The sequence below is a fragment of the Galeopterus variegatus genome, unplaced genomic scaffold (assembly GCF_000696425.1).
Source record: "Galeopterus variegatus unplaced genomic scaffold, G_variegatus-3.0.2 Scaffold8422, whole genome shotgun sequence".
NCBI lineage: Eukaryota > Metazoa > Chordata > Mammalia > Dermoptera > Cynocephalidae > Galeopterus > Galeopterus variegatus.
Window position 1 is genome coordinate 41,414 of NW_007734533.1, and position 16,937 is coordinate 58,350.

The 16,937-nt window shown below is 46.0% G+C and overlaps 1 protein-coding gene across 1 annotated transcript in view; it reads left to right on the forward strand.

Annotated features, from left to right (window-relative positions):
- Positions 1-108, forward strand: part of LOC103608449 (melanotransferrin-like) — a gene marked incomplete at its 5' end in the record, with an annotated part of 39,375 nt that extends 39,267 nt beyond the window's left edge. The window contains one exon of the mRNA XM_008592875.1: positions 24-108. Within this exon, the coding sequence (XP_008591097.1) occupies positions 24-108 (85 nt within the window). The remainder of the gene's footprint in view (positions 1-23) is intronic.
- Positions 109-16,937: the final 16,829 nt, after the last annotated feature.

Consider the following 16,937-nt stretch of genomic DNA (forward strand, 5'->3'; position numbering starts at 1 on the left):
GCCTTCCGCCCCCGGCCCTCCAGGAGACCCATACCCAGGGGGCTGCGGGAGATGCAGGATTGGGACCCGCGCGTGACTGGCACCCGGGCAGATCCTTCATTTGCATGAGCGAGCAGACTCGCATCCTGATTGGGTTTAGGTGAGCATCTGCCACGCCCCTTACGTTGGCCCCGCCCCCTAGAACGCGGAGCGAGCGGTGGCCACAAGGACCGCTGCTCCAGCCGAGCCTCGGCCCGGGGAGCCGCAGGGCTCCCGCGCTAGTTCAATGGCCCACCCCAAAAGAGCCGATGGGGGGGAGCGAAGGAGGCGTCATTGGTCTCCACTTCTACCTTTGCTTGCAGCCAAGACACTAGTAGGTGGGCGCCAGAGAGACTGGGGAGCTGTGGGCCCTCACGTTCTCGCAGACAGCTTTCCCCGAACCCGGGTCCACCGGCGGCGCTGAGCACTGACCTGCCCCAGTGCTCGGGGAGACAGCCGGCTCGCGGCGACATTTTCCCGGAAGGGAGGCCGTGGGTGTCCTCCGCTTTAGAGCGCTGGCTTTGGGCCCAGACAGAGGCCTAGGCTTGAATCCTCTCTGGTCACCGGCGGGTGTTCTTTGGTGGTTCCATAACCTTACTAAGTCTAATTTCCCATCTAAAAATAGGACTGTAATGCTGCTGAGGTTGAAACCAAAAGATGCAGCCAGTGCTGAGCACCAAGCCTGCGAGCGCAGATAGATCCGCTGATTTTAGCGGTGAAGAATCTCTGCCTCCGGCCTTGGGGGCGCACGTGGCCCAGGCCTGCCCTCCCAGGATGACAGGATGACCTCCTGGTCCAGGGGTCGCATGCGGGCACGGACAAGGGCAAAGGCGACCCTGCGGGCAAGCACCAAGCATTCGTGGTGACCTTTGCGTGGGACGCACAGTGTGGCAAGGATAGTTGCTACTTTTCTTAAGAAGGACATCCCTCACTCACCCTTTCTTCTCAAACGTCATTCTTTACCCCCAGACACCTTCGCCTCCGAAAAGCAGGAACAACAGTCACAATCATTAACGCCTCCAATCTCCCAGCTAATAGAGTTCCCATTTTGCAGACGCGAACTGCTAGGTCGGATGGTTAGGGGAAGCGCGCCAGCTGATGGACATACCTTACTCTCCCCCACTGTCCTTCATGGGTGTTAATGCTTGTGTGGCCCTCTCTGTTACTCGAAGAATAAACATGAGTCCGTTCGGGCAACCGGAGGAAGGAGGCAGCTGGTGTCAGATCTTCAACGAGTTCAGGTGGACCGCCCTGCAGGCCTTACTGAAGCCCTCAGGGTCAAGGTGCGGAAGAAAACGGAAAATGGACTTGGGAGAACCACTCTCACCCTCTATCCCTGGGATGGACCCAGGAGACAGGAAAAGACCTGGGCCTTGGACATGGGCCTTGCGCGAAACGCCGGAGAAGAAGAAGCCTTTGGCTGCTGCGCAGGGGCCCGTCATCTCCTCCCGCGGTCTTAAACCTGCTCCAAATACGGATTCGGAGAACGGTGAGCCTTGGGCCGGCCGCCCTCGCCCTAAACAATGACCCAGAAGCTTTGTCAGGAAGAAGTTTACATTTGAAGGTAGGGACGTTCCTTGGCATGAGCCACCGGCGGTGGCTGCCGTGCGGGGCCGTGCTCCTTCACTGCTGTCCCCAGAGCCGACACGGTGCTGCGCACCCACGGAGCGCCGGACAAACAGGGGCACCACGAGCCGCCCAGGCCCTCTGACTCAGCCGGCCGGACCAGTGACTCAGAGCCCAGCAGTCTCTTCCTTCCTCCCTTTCCCTCGGATGTGATCCCTTCCCCTGCCTCCCCCCGCGCCCGCCGCACTGGCTTCCGCTTGGCTGTCCTCCTGCCACCGCGATGGTCTCCCCGCGGCCTGCTCTCGCACGTTCCCCCGCACACGCGCGCGCGAGGCCTCGTCTCCGTGGTTATCAGTGCCCGCTCCCGCCCCGCAGTCCGGTCTCCGCGACCCCGGGAGCTGTCCCTTTATTCCAAAGCCTTCCGCCCCCGGCCCTCCAGGAGACCCATACCCAGGGGGCTGCGGGAGATGCAGGATTGGGACCCGCGCGTGACTGGCACCCGGGCAGATCCTTCATTTGCATGAGCGAGCAGACTCGCATCCTGATTGGGTTTAGGTGAGCAGCTGCCACGCCCCTTACGTTGGCCCCGCCCCCTAGAACGCGGAGCGAGCGGTGGCCACAAGGACCGCTGCTCCAGCCGAGCCTCGGCCCGGGGAGCCGCAGGGCTCCCGCGCTAGTTCAATGGCCCTGTATTGCCACTGCCTCCGGGGGACCTCCTGCTCTGTCCTTGACAGATGGGCCGCGGTGGGCCCGTCCAAGCTGGCCCGAGGGGCTGAGGTGGATCCGAATGGACCCCAACCCTGGGGACCCCAGCCAGGCAGGGCAGAGAAGTAACGAGACAACTGTCAATGCCTGGCGCGGTGCAGAGCTTTGCACAGGGTCCTTCTGGAGCGGAGCGAGGGCCGGCTTCCTGGGGGTCCGGGCAGTTGAAGCAGAACTGGATAATGAACAGGATAATGAAAGCAACCCCTTGTTAAGTCGACTGTTTTTCATTTCGCCTTCACGAAAGCCCTGGGGTAGGTACTCATTTTGCAGATGAGAGATCAATCGCAGTTCAGAGAGATGAAGTGCTCGTTCACCATTAGCAAGTGGCAGAGCAAGGACTTGATGCCACGGCTGCCTTTAACCTCCGTAGTGTAAGTACACTAGGCAAAGAAAACAATGTGAGCAAAGAAACTGACGTGAGAAACGGCAGAATAGAGGGGGACACTACAGAAAAATGCCATGTTTCTGGAGTGCCAAGTTCCACACACAAGGAAGTGAGAGTGGAGGCTGGGAAGGACCGTGGGGGCCCTGGAGGGCCTCTGAAGCCACACTCAGGAATTTGGACTTGGTGCTGAGGGTGGTGAGGGGCTGCACCCCTCCGAGTTTTCACACAGGGAGTGATGCAGTCTCTCTGGCTGCACTTAGGAGGATGGGTGCAGGTGGGAGACGGAAAGCGGAGAGGTGGGTGCAGTCTGCTCTATGTCTTGCTTCTCAACAGTATAGCACACATAGGGCAGAGAAGTAACGAGACAACTGTCAATGCCTGGCGCGGTGCAGAGCTTTGCACAGGGTCCTTCTGGAGCGGGGCGAGGGCCGGCTTCCTGGGGGTCCGGGCAGTTGAAGCAGAACTGGATAATGAACAGGATAATGAAAGCAACCCCTTGTTAAGTCGACTGTTTTTCATTTCGCCTTCACGACAGCCCTGGGGTAGGTACTCATTTTGCAGATGAGAGATCAATCGCAGTTCAGAGAGATGAAGTGCTCGTTCACCATTAGCAAGTGGCAGAGCAAGGACTTGATGCCACGGCTGCCTTTAACCTCCGTAGTGTAAGTACACTAGGCAAAGAAAACAATGTGAGCAAAGAAACTGACGTGAGAAACGGCAGAATAGAGGGGGACACTACAGAAAAATGCCATGTTTCTGGAGTGCCAAGTTCCACACACAAGGAAGTGAGAGTGGAGGCTGGGAAGGACCGTGGGGGCCCTGGAGGGCCTCTGAAGCCACACTCAGGAATTTGGACTTGGTGCTGAGGGTGGTGAGGGGCTGCACCCCTCCGAGTTTTCACACAGGGAGTGATGCAGTCTCTCTGGCTGCACTTAGGAGGATGGGTGCAGGTGGGAGACGGAAAGCGGAGAGGTGGGTGCAGTCTGCTCTATGTCTTGCTTCTCAACAGTATAGCACACATGGAAAATGATTCCTGTGGCATGGCACACTGGGTAATAAAGGAAGGGCTGTTTGCACAGCCACCCTTAGGACTGAGGAATCCCAGGCAACAGCGCACCCAGCCTCAGATAGTGACAGTGCAGGATGAGAACAAGAGCTGGATTCAAGGAATGATTAGAAAGCAAAGTGGGTGTCATTTCGTGAAGCGGTGAAGAAGATAACCCCTAGGTTTCTGACAGTTCCCTCACTGCCGTAGGGAGCATGGGGCAGGGCTGGAGCATGGGGAAGATTATGAGTTCTCTTTGGCCGCCCGGTGTTCAAGGCAGGTGCAGAAGCCCAACGGAAGTGGAGCAGGGCTCTGGGGTTCAACAGACGGATCCAACTTCTAGTTTCACCAACTTACTAGTTCCATTACCTTGGGCAAAAAAGCCTTGTTAGGGCCGTCCCATGGCTCACTCGGGAGAGTGTGGTGCTGATAACACCAAGGCCATGGGTTCGGATCCCTATATAGGGATGGCCGGTTGGCTCACTTGGGAGAGTGTGGTGCTGATAACACCAAGGCCATGGGTTCGGATCCCTATATAGGGATGGCCGGTTGGCTCACTTGGGAGAGTGTGGTGCTGATAACACCAAGGCCATGGGTTCGGATCCCTATATAGGGATGGCCGGTTGGCTCACTTGGGAGAGTGTGGTGCTGATAACACCAAGGCCATGGGTTCGGATCCCTATATAGGGATGGCCGGTTGGCTCACTTGGGAGAGTGTGGTGCTGACAACACCAAGTCAAGGGTTAAGATCCCCTTACCGGTCATCTTTAAAAAAGAAAAAAAAAAATAAATAAAGCCTCGTTAATTCATCTATCAGATAGGGATGATAATAGGATTAAAGGGTAGTGGGAATAAAATGAGATAATGTACAGTGCCTGGAACATAACAAGTATTTAATGAATGGCAATCTATTATTGTTCTTATATTATTATTTATTATTATTATCAATAAATCTGAAGCTCAGAAAAGAAGCAATTTCAGAAGCCATCAAGTGGAAGTTGAAACCATGAGAATAAATGAGATGATTCCAAAAGAGTGTATATGATGAGAAGGGAGGATGTTGGAGACCAGGGGCACTGACATTTAAGGGGTGGACAGAGGAAGAGGAGCCTAAGAACAAATGGGCAGCAAAGGAGGAGGAAAGCCACAAGAGCCCGGCCTCATGGAAGCCACATGTAGCAGCCACACAGTTGATGCCCTGCCTCACGTCCTCCTCATAACAGATGTTGCTAGGATAAGCACCCTCCTCGACGGTGCCTCAGAAGAGGCAGCCAGCAGTCCTAGCTCCAACCCAGGAGGTGAGTCCTCACTGGTGATCCCATTTCGCTTGCCAGTGATTGGTTTAGGAAGGTGTATTTGATACAGTTCCGTTCAATGGGACTTGAGAGAAAGTCTGCTTGGATCTAGCAAAGATTTCATTGATCTTAAAAGGAAATGAAAGTGGAAATCAAAACCACAATGAGATACCACTTCACACCCACTAGGATGGCTAGAATCAAAAACTCAGATAACAAGTGTTGGTCAGGATGTGGAGAAATCAGAACCCTCGTACACTTCTGGTGAGAATGTATAATGGTACAGCCACTTTGGAAAACAATCTGGCAGTTCTTCAAATGATTAAACATAGAGTTACCATATCACCCAGCAATTCCATTCCTAGGTATATACCAAGAGAAATGGAAACCTATGTCCACACAGAAACTTGTACACAAATATTTATAGCAGCATTATGCATCATAGCCAAAAAAGTGGAAACAACTCAAATGTTGATCAGCAGGTGAATGGATACACAAAATGTGATATATCCATATGATGGAATATTATTTGGCTATAAAAAAGTAAGGAAACACTAGCACATGCTACAACGTGGATGAACCTTGAAAAAATTATGCCAAATGAAAGAAGCCAGCCACAAAAGACTACATACTATATGATTCCATTCATATGAAAGTCCAGAATAGGGAAATCTATAGAGACAGAAAGTAGATTAGTGTTTGCTTAGGGCCAGGGTGGTGGCAGGGGGATGGGAGGTGATAACTAAAGGATACAGCGTTCCTTCTTCAGATGATGAAAATGTTCTAAACTTGGCTGTGATGATGGTTGCACCTATCTGTAAATATATTTAAAACTACTGAATTGTATACTTCAAATGAGTGAATTGCATGGTATATGAATTATATCTCAATAAAACTGTTTTTTAAAAAGATACCCAAAAAATGCAGACTCTTCTGCTCAATGTTGTCATGTCTGGTGGGATGGCTGGAACTGCTGCAGCCATCTGGCTACCAGCATGAAGATGATGTCCACATAAACAGAAAGGTGGAATGAAGAGGATCCCTGGAAGCAGCAAAGGACTCCTGGCAGTACCAATCCTGGTGGTCTTGTTATATGACCTGATGAATTGTTTAAGCCAGCTTGAGTCCTTGAGTCAGAGTTTTTGTTGTTATGTTGTTTGCAAACAACTATTTTAATCACAAAGGGGTTTAATATAGGGAGTTAGCTGCTTACGAAACCTTTGGAAGTGCTGGGTGATCTAGCTCTAGGCTGAATCTCCAGGAATGCCTCCAAGAACACTGCAAAACTGACCCACTGTTGGAGCTACTACCTCTGTTCCCCAGCAGGAAAGTGGGGACTCAGGAAGCCAGCACTGGATCTACTGTGTTCAAGAACACAGTGCTATATTTGTACTCAAGGATTGGAAAACCATTGCCAAACCACCACAGCTGCCTGCCAGCACCCACCCAACAAAGCTGGTGAATGAACATGGAAGACTGCTCCAGAAAACTTACCCATCTCTTTGACCTTACTTGCCAGAAGAAAACAGCCAAAGCAGCAGGAAAATGGCCTTCACTTCACTTTTATCTTCCAGAAGTCACCCATCTAATGACCAGCTTCTTTGCTCTTTATTCCTACTTCTGTCTCATCTTCTACCTAGAATCATTTTTCCTTCTGCCTGACATATATCCTTTAGAATCACGGGGCCGGCCTGTGGCTCACTCGGGAGAGTGAGGTGCTGACAACACCAAGGCCACAGGTTCGGATCCCTATATAGGGATGGCCGGTTCGCTCACTGGCTGAGCGTGGTGCAGACAACACCAAGTCAAGGGTTAAGATCCCCTTACCGGTCATCTTTAAAAAAAAAAAAAAAAAAAAAGAATCTTCTGGGGGTCTGCTTATGAAGATCTTTCAGTTTTGATTTCCCTGAATATATCTTTGTTTTGCCTGCATTTTGGAGTGAATTTTTTTTTCTGGACATAGAAGATAGAATGGTAGTTATTTTCTTTTACCATATGAATATTCTCATCCTTTAAGGCCTGTTATCTATGGCCACTTCTGATAACAAATGGTCAGGGTTCAGTACAGGAAATGGAACCAGCAGAAAAAGAATGTGATACAGAGAAATATGTACTAAAAATTATTAAGTGCATTGAAAAATGGACTCTACTTGGGCCTCCAGGAAAGACTCTCTGAACTACCAGAAGCAACTCAGTACAGAAGCTACCACTTCTGTGACAATCAGCAGGCATAACATCCATCTGAAACTCAATTGAGTTTAGTACCAGCACCGTTGCCACCATAACTGCAATTGTGTCTCCAAACCCCCAAAGCTGGGACTGGATACTAGAAAGCTGCTGCAGGAAAACCCCGTGTCTTCATATTTTTGTTTGCCAGGAGAAAACAATGAAAACTGCAGAAATATGTTTTATGTTTGTTTTTTAAATTCTACAAACCTGGGCCAGCCCGTGGCTCACTCGGTAGAGTGCGGTGCTGATAACACCAAGGCCACAGGTTCGGATCCTATATAGGGATGGCCGGTTTGCTCACTGGCTGAGCGTGGTGCTGACAACACCAAGCCAAGGGTTGAGATCCCCTTACCGGTCATCTTTTAAAAAAAAAAAAAACAATTCTACAAACCTAATTTGCATAACCCAACTTCCAGGGAATCTACAAACCGTAGCTTTTTGTTTCCTAGCCTTTACAATACACTAGGACAGTCTAGGAGGATATGGGAACAGTGACAGGATCCCTGTTATCAAACGGCATGCAACGTAGGGGCCTCAAGTGGCCACTGGGCTCAACAAGGAGAATGCCAAGGAGGCTCGTGGGAGGCTGTGGCAGTGCAGTGGTGGTGGGAAAGGCCAGACAGTGTCAGGTAGGACAGGGAGGACTGTATTCAGTGAACGAAGGTGGCCTCAGGATTCCTATGAGGGGAAGAGGAAAGAGAGATAGGAAAGAGAGAGTACATCCAGTTTTAAGGGAGAGTTTGGGTTGGTTGTTTTTCTAAGAATGATAGAGAATCAAACATGTTTACAGGCGGAAGGGAAGGTGTCAACTGAAGAGAACGGAGGAGGTGGGCACATGACGGTTGCAGAGCTTGCTGCTGATGGGAGGGAATACTCGTGATATATGGAAAGGGGGTCATGGTATTTTTTATAAGTGACAAAATCTTATTATAAAGCAAACATTGTATAATCCCTTTCCTGTTTTAAAAATATATTAGAAATGTTGAAAACACTCACTGAATTGTCAGACAGTCCTTGCAGAGACAAAACTCAATTTCACGGTTGCAAGACTACACCACTGAGATGGAGCAGCCCCAGCCAATGGTACAGGCTTGGGCAGGGTTCGTAGTAACCAGAGGGCAGGATATGAGTGGGAGAGGGTGGGATGGCAGACAGCAGACCCATACTCTTGCAGGCCACATGCCCATGGGACTGGCTGCTCCACAGGTCTCATGCTGAGGTCACGATCCCGACTAGCCCACCCTCCCACACACTGAGGAGCAGCCTACCATCAGTTCTTCTGGACCCCTACATCAGAGGTCTAGGCATGGCATCTCCAAATCCCCACTCACCTTCAATAGATGTCTTCAGCAATTGCGGAGACATCCAAGTTCTGCGTAATAATCTTGAGACACATCCTAAAAAAGCACTGATGGACATGATTGCAGAACAGTCCCCTCATGATTCCTGTCCCCTCTCCCCCAAATCATGACCAGAAAGATCCACTGACCAAGGCTAACCCTTAAGTATTTGACTTCTTTGAAAATAACTCAACAGGGTTTAAATTAACTCAGCTCATCCTGTCTTATCTCACAACATGGCTGTTTCTTATGCCATCCTTATGCCAAAGCATATGTATATGAGAATAAACAATATAAACCTATATTTTCCAAGAAAATCATATATCAAAATATTAACAGTGTTATTCTGAGTGATAGAAACTGAGTGTGCTTTCTATTTTTCTCCTTTTTGCTTATTGTACTTTCTACTTTTTCTTCAATAATCTTGTATTACTTTTATAAATGGAAAAAAGCAATGAAGGTTGTTAAAAAGAACACAAGTGGGTGGGTGTCTTCAAATTATAAAAAGAATAAGTTGCTGAAAATAAGTAAAATGGTGGATAAAATAATATGTGTGCTGAATAAAAAATAAGTAATACCCAGGCATGAAGGCAGGGACTTGAGGAGATGCGCAAAGTGCTGGAGTCAGATCTGGAGTCGAGAACATAAGCTAGACTGGGTGAATCTGGGCATCAATTTTTGCAGCCCCTCAGGACTAGCAGGATAGAAGATAAAGCCTAGTGCCCGCCCAAAAAGGAGGTCTAACAGTTGATTCCCTCAAAGCTGGGACTTCAGAGGGCTACATTCTTAGCATAAAGGTGGCCTAGAAATAAACTCTTCCATCCCCAGAGGACTGCAAAGAAAACTGCCTTTCTTGGATCCTGATGCTAATCAATCTGGGGCGGGGTGGGGAGGGGATCTCCCTTGAGAATTTGTTACCCTGAGCCTGTCCTCACATAGGTTCACAGACTGAATTCACATGACCAGGCACTAACTCCCTCCCCAAAGGAAAAACAAAAAACCCTGGAGCCAATAATTTGCTTTAAAATGGTCCCAGACTTGTAGTGCCCACAGGTACCTGAATCAAGTACAAATCTTTTCCAATTGTAGTGGATTGAATTATGTCCCCCCAAAACTCACTGAAGCTTGAATTGTGTCCCCCAAGTTTTATGTATTAGAAACTTAGCCCCCATTGTGACTGTTAAGAGGGTGGCAAATCCTATCATGGTAATTGAAAGGTGGAGCCTTAAAGAAGTGATTGGATTGTAGGACCATGCAGTAGTGAATGGATTAAAAATGGTGGTCAGGGGCGTGGTTCTGAGGGCTTTAAAAGAAGAGGAGAATCTGTCTTTCTCTCTCTCTGCTTCCACCATCTTGCAATGGGAGACCCCTGGGTCACTGTCACCACCACCAGATGGACTTTGGACTTCCCAGCCTCAGAAACTGTAAGCAAAAATCTTGTTTTCTTTATAAATCACCCAGTTTCCAGTATTTTGTTATAAGCAACAGAAACAGACTAATACACCAGTGGAACTCAGAAATTTGCCTTCATCCCTTGCCTCAAGGAATTCCCATAGGTAATGTTCCAAAGAAAATGAGCAGCCCCCAAATAAAATAATTCATTAATAGGCTGGCCGATTAGCTCATTTGGTTGGAGTGCAACCTTATAACACCAAGATCACGGGTTCTGATCCCTGTACCAGGCAGCCACCAAAACAAACAAACAAACAAACAAATAATTCATTAAATATAAACTAAACAGGGCACTATGAGTGAGAACCAAGAGAAACAAGACAGCAGATTCAGACCCAAACTTGAGATGGTGGAATTATCAGACCTAGTATATCAAACAAATATATTTGATATAATTTAATAAATGAAAGAGAGCCATGGAAATATGACAAAAGAACAAGCAGATGTGGGAAAAAAAATCAAACAATTCCTAGAAATGAAAAATATAATAATTGAAATTTAAAACCCAGCTGACAGGTTTAACAGCTGATTAGATACAGCTGAGGGGATGCTTAGAGACATGGAAAATAGAACAGAACTAACCCAAAATATAGCCCAGAGCAAATCCTATCATGGTAATTGAAAGGTGGAGCCTTAAAGAAGTGATTGGATTGTAGGACCATGCAGTAGTGAATGGATTAAAAATGGTGGTCAGGGGCGTGGTTCTGAGGGCTTTAAAAGAAGAGGAGAATCTGTCTTTCTCTCTCTCTGCTTCCACCATCTTGCAATGGGAGACCCCTGGGTCACTGTCACCACCACCAGATGGACTTTGGACTTCCCAGCCTCAGAAACTGTAAGCAAAAATCTTGTTTTCTTTATAAATCACCCAGTTTCCAGTATTTTGTTATAAGCAACAGAAACAGACTAATACACCAGTGGAACTCAGAAATTTGCCTTCATCCCTTGCCTCAAGGAATTCCCATAGGTAATGTTCCAAAGAAAATGAGCAGCCCCCAAATAAAATAATTCATTAATAGGCTGGCCGATTAGCTCATTTGGTTGGAGTGCAACCTTATAACACCAAGATCACGGGTTCTGATCCCTGTACCAGGCAGCCACCAAAACAAACAAACAAACAAACAAATAATTCATTAAATATAAACTAAACAGGGCACTATGAGTGAGAACCAAGAGAAACAAGACAGCAGATTCAGACCCAAACTTGAGATGGTGGAATTATCAGACCTAGTATATCAAACAAATATATTTGATATAATTTAATAAATGAAAGAGAGCCATGGAAATATGACAAAAGAACAAGCAGATGTGGGAAAAAAAATCAAACAATTCCTAGAAATGAAAAATATAATAATTGAAATTTAAAACCCAGCTGACAGGTTTAACAGCTGATTAGATACAGCTGAGGGGATGCTTAGAGACATGGAAAATAGAACAGAACTAACCCAAAATATAGCCCAGAGAGATAAAGATATGGAAAATATAAAATAGAAGTTAAAAAGACATAGAAGATGACCAAGAAGATCTATAATACATCTAATCATAATTCTAGAGAGAGAGTATATAGACAATATTTGAAAAAAGAATGGTTGATAACTTTCCATAAATGACAAAGGACCCTAATCCACAGGTTCAAGAAGCCAAAAGAAATCCAACTACAATACATAAGAAGAAATGTGCAGAAGAAGGCTTTGTTTTGTTCTGCCTGCTCCTCCCGTCTATGTGCTGTCACTCCTTACAGTCAAGACTGTTAGTTTTTAGCCATGGCTGGCACTGTGTCAATAACTAAAGTAGAAACATCTGCAAGCCACCAGCAAAACCCTGAGGGCTTCAAGTGTGCTCAGAGCCATTTCATTAGGTGGAAATCCATTACAGACAATCAAAAGTATGTGATCATTAATTGTTAAGAGTTTTGTAAAATTTACATTTACAAAATAATAGTCGGTTCAAATCAGAAAAAAAAAAGAAAAAAGAAATGTGCACCCAGAATCATCATAAGAAAAAAAATACAGAACATAATATATTAAATATTAAATTATTCAATAATATACTGTATCATATAACAATGGAAATCGAATCCAAATTGTTAAAGAGAGAGAAAGCAGTGTGAAAAAAAGATTAATCTAAAAGAAGGCAAGAAAGGACAGAAAAGGCAAGAAAAAAGGAAAACACAAAATAAGATGGTAGAAATAAATATATCAATAATTACAGTACATTAAATTTAAATATTTCAAGAGCTGCATTTTAAAGACAAATATCATCAGACTGGGTAAACAAAATCCATCTACTAGCTCTTTACAAGAGACATATAAAAGCATAAATATGCAGAAAGGTTGAAAGTAAAAGGGTGGAGAATGAGGTACCAGGTAAATACTAAATAAAAGAAAGCTTATATAGCTATATTAATATCAGACAAAATATATTTTAGGGGAAAAACATTATTAGAGATAAAAAGGTAACTATAAGATATTCAATTTCCCAATAAGGTACAACAATTCTAAACTTTTAAAAATACAATAACATAGCTTCAAAAATGAGCTAAAATTGATAGAATTACAAGGAGAATAAGACATTCACTCTCATGAGCTATTTCAACACCCATTTTTGTTATTGATAACATAAGCAATAGAAAATCAATAAGGATACAAAAATTTGAACAACACAATTAACAATCTTGATCTAATGAACGTATTTAAAACTCTATATCAAATGAGTATAGAACGTATGGTGTTTTCAAGCGTCCATGGAATGTTTACAAAAACGGGCCAATGAAAATTAAACGCAGAGCTGGCTGGTTAGCTGTTGGTTAGGCACGGTGCTGATAACACCAAGGTCTGAGGTTCGATCCCTGTACTGGTCAGTGAAGAAAAAAAAAAAAAATTAAATGCTTTGGCCATAAAGCATTAGTGAAGAAGAAATTACAATGGAAATTAGAAAATATTTAGAGCCAAAAGGTGATGAAACTATGGGATGCAGTTAATATCATATTTGGAGAAACAGCCTGCCCTTCCTGATGGCCTGCCCTACAGATTTCTGACTTGCCAGCCCCCACAAATGCATAAGCCAATTCCTTAGGATAAATCTTCTTAACATACATATGCTACTGGCTCTCTTTCTCTGGTTGAACCCCAATACATAACAGATTTGGGGGCTGGAAGTGGTTCTAGAGGAACAGAATCTATAGATGAGTTTTCTGAATAGATTTTGGTTTTTCTGGAATTCTCTAGTCTGACAAGACTTAAAGGCACTGATGACTTTCCAGTGTCAAAGAGAGCATGGGGGGCCGGCCCGGTGGCGCACTGCTACAGTGCGCTGCTTGGGAGCGCAGCGGCGCTCCCGCTGAGGGTTCGGATCCCACATACAGACCAGCCGCTCACTGGCTGAGCAAGGTGCGGGTGCAACACCGAGGGCTGCGATCCCTTTGCCGGTCCCGGTCCGGTACGGGTGCAACACTGAGGGTTGCGATCCGTTGCCGGTCACGAAAAAAGACAAAAAAAAAAAAAAAGAGAGCACGGGTAGTCCATGAAATCAAGTGCCATTAGAGGTACACAAAATATCGCCATTGGAACCTGCAGACAAGGTTTGAGTGACCATGTATATGATACCCTGGAACATTTCAGTCAAACTAATGAGTACAGCAAGACTGGCTGGCTGCTCCTAAATGTGCTGAACAAAGTGAGAAAAGGAAATGATGAGCTCGGAGCTTCAAATTCTCAGCTCAGGTCATAAAATCTCCTAAAAGCTTCTATGCCTGCCCTGAAAGAGACCCTTATCTTCATTAGCTGGAGGGCTGAGATTGCTGAAAACCCCAAGCCAGAAATATCATCTTGCAAGTGACTGAGTTACACCACAGACTGAATTTGCAGTCTTTCGGGGTGTCTTCTGCCGAAGTGGGGGCACTGATTGTGAAGGAGTGGGATCCTGAAAGTTGGAATGCAATGTGTGGGAAGACCTGGATGGAACTGGAGACCTTGAGAAAGGTGACCCACCTTTACCAGCACTTGTCCTACTTCCTCTGATTGGACCCGCCTGAGTAATGTACCCAAACCTGAAACAATTAGTGTGACCTGTGGGAAGAGAAGGCTTTTTGGCTTAAACCATTCAGGCTGTAAATCTGGATTTGGAGATGGGATCAAATCCCAAAGCACATGGCTGAACATTGGTGGTGGGGGTGGGACTGCAGTTCTCAGTGGAAATTCTGAGTACTTTTACCTGGAAACGGAGGAATAGATGAGTGAGGACTTGTAGTATTTCTCTTTCCTTGTCTGGCTTATTTCACTTAACATAATTTTCTCCAGATTCATCCATGATGCTGCAAATGGCAGAATTTCATTCTTTTTTATGGCTGAGTAGTATTCCCTTGTGTAGATATACCACATTTTCCTTATCCAGTCATCTGTTGATGGATATTTAGGGTCGTTCCATATTTCGGTTGTCATAAATAGAGCTGCAACGAACATGGGAGTGCAGGTGTCCCTTTGACATGATGACTTCCATTCCTTCGGATATATCCCTAGTAGTGAGATTGCTGGATCATATGGTAGCTCTATCTGTAGTTGTTTGAAGAACCTCCCTACTGTTTCCCACAATGGCTGTGCTAATTTACAGTCCCACCAACAGTGTAGAAGAGTTCCCCTTTCCCCGCATCCTTGCCAGCATTTGTTGTTCTCAGTCTTTTTAATAACGGCCAGTCTAACTGGGGTGAGATGGTATCTCAATGTGGTCTTGATTTTAGGCTCAGATTCTTGCTGATCTTTGACTTGAGGGAGTCAGAATTCTCCTTGTGGGGAGTTACATAAGTTTCCACTACCTTCCAAAAGGCAGGTTCTAGGATGTGTGAAAATTGGAGGGAGTGGCTGGAGACAATGGGGTTGAGTGTAGTTAATTTTTGCAGGGAAATGAGTGGAATCCATTCAGGTTCTCAAGTTTTCAGATGTGCAAGAAGCAGCCTGACATGCTGGCCTGCAGACAGGAGCTGGTGATCAGATAGAGCTGTGAAACCCAGATTTGTGGGGTAACTTCATCCTACTTGCAAATGTCATATTTAGCAACTGTCGTATTTAGACACTTGGCAAAATGTCATATTAGCAAGTATCATATTTAGATGGCTGGCCGCTTAACTCAGTTCTTTAGAGCACAGTGTTGATAACACCAAGGTCAAGGGTTCAAATCTCCATACCAGCCAGCCACCAAAAAAAAAAAAAAAAAAAAAAAATCATAGTTAGCAAATGTCATACCTAGACACTGGGTTATCAGGAGAAACAGAACAAATAGGAAATTGGCTTTATTACTTATTATGGGAATTGGCTCATGTAATTATGGGGGCTGAGAAGGCCCACAATTTGCCATCTGCAAGCTGGAGAATCAGGAATGCCAGTGGTTTAATTCAGTCTGAATCCAAAGCCTGAGAACCAGAGAAGCCTATGGTGTAACACTCAGTCCTAGTCCAAAGGCCTGAGAACCTGGGTCTGGGGGGCTGGGGGTGGGTGCTGCTGTAACTCCCAGAATGTAAAGGCCTGAGAACCAGGAGCTCCAACGTCCAAGGGCAGGAGAAGATGGATGTCCAGCTCAAGAAGAGAGAGCAAATTCATCCTTCCTCTGACTTTTTGTTCTATTCATGCCCTCAGTGGATTGGATGATGCCCCACCTCACAGGTGAGGGTGAGCTTCTATACTCCATCTGCTGATTTAAGTGTTAATCTCTTTCTGAAACACCCTCATAGACACTCTCAGAAAAATGCTTTACTAGCCCTCTAAGCCCAGTCAAGTTGACACATAAAATTAACTGTGGGGAACTGTGTGTTCTCATGATGACCCCCTGAGTTGCAGAGCCAAAAGGACAGACTGCCAACTTCCTGATGAGGAAGTGGTGGCGGGCTGAGCACGGAAAAAGCTGAGGCTGTGGCCTAGCAAGTTTGTGAAAACTGCATGCTCTCATTTATGACTGCTGATTAAAATCTAGTTGGCCGACCACAAGAACTAAGCTGTGCTCGGGTGTGATGATTCTGAGAAGACTTCTGAACAACTTCTGTTTTTTGAATTTGATTCGTGAGCCTATACAAAATAAGGAACAAGCGCCCAATATTAGTGAGACTGTGGCTCAGACTGAAAAAATTTTGTGGGCGTCTTCTAAACCCCCATCCCATGCTTCTTCCCATCCTCAGCCTGCTCAAGAGGTAGATCTAATTTCATTACATGATGAGGACCCCCTCAAGTCTCCCAATGAGCCTGTAAATAAAGACTCCTCCGATTCTGATTCTTCGGAGATAGATTGGGGTGAGCTTGACGAGGAGGCTGCCAAGTATGAATCAGAAAAGTATGACTCCCCCGTGGTGGTGGCTGCCGTTAAGGCACCCTCACCCTGCTGTCCTCCTTATAATTCCCCTTCACCTCCATTCCCTCCTTTTGGGTCTAATCCTTTGACTATGTTAGAGACCAAAATCCAACAATTATAAAAACAAGTTTTATTGGAGGAGAAGTTACAAACTTTAACTGTCCGCCTGCAAGAAATACAGGCTGGACGTTTAGCTAATCCCCATCCCCCTGTGCCACAGTGTTCTGCGGCACCTCCTGGGACTCTTACACAGTCCTCCACAGTTTTTCCTGTGCTTGAGTTTGCTCCTACGGTGCCCGGGGGACAGCCTGTTCGGCGCCACATTGTTTTCAGTATCACTTTTTTAAAGGAACTGAAGGAGGCTGTGTCTAAATATGGGCCCACTGCTCCATATGTTTTAACACTGCTAGAGACCACTGCAGAGGCATGGCTTGCTCCGAATGATTGGACCACCCTGGTCAGGTCCACTTTGTCTGGGGGTGATTACTTGTTGTGAAAATCAGAGTATTTTG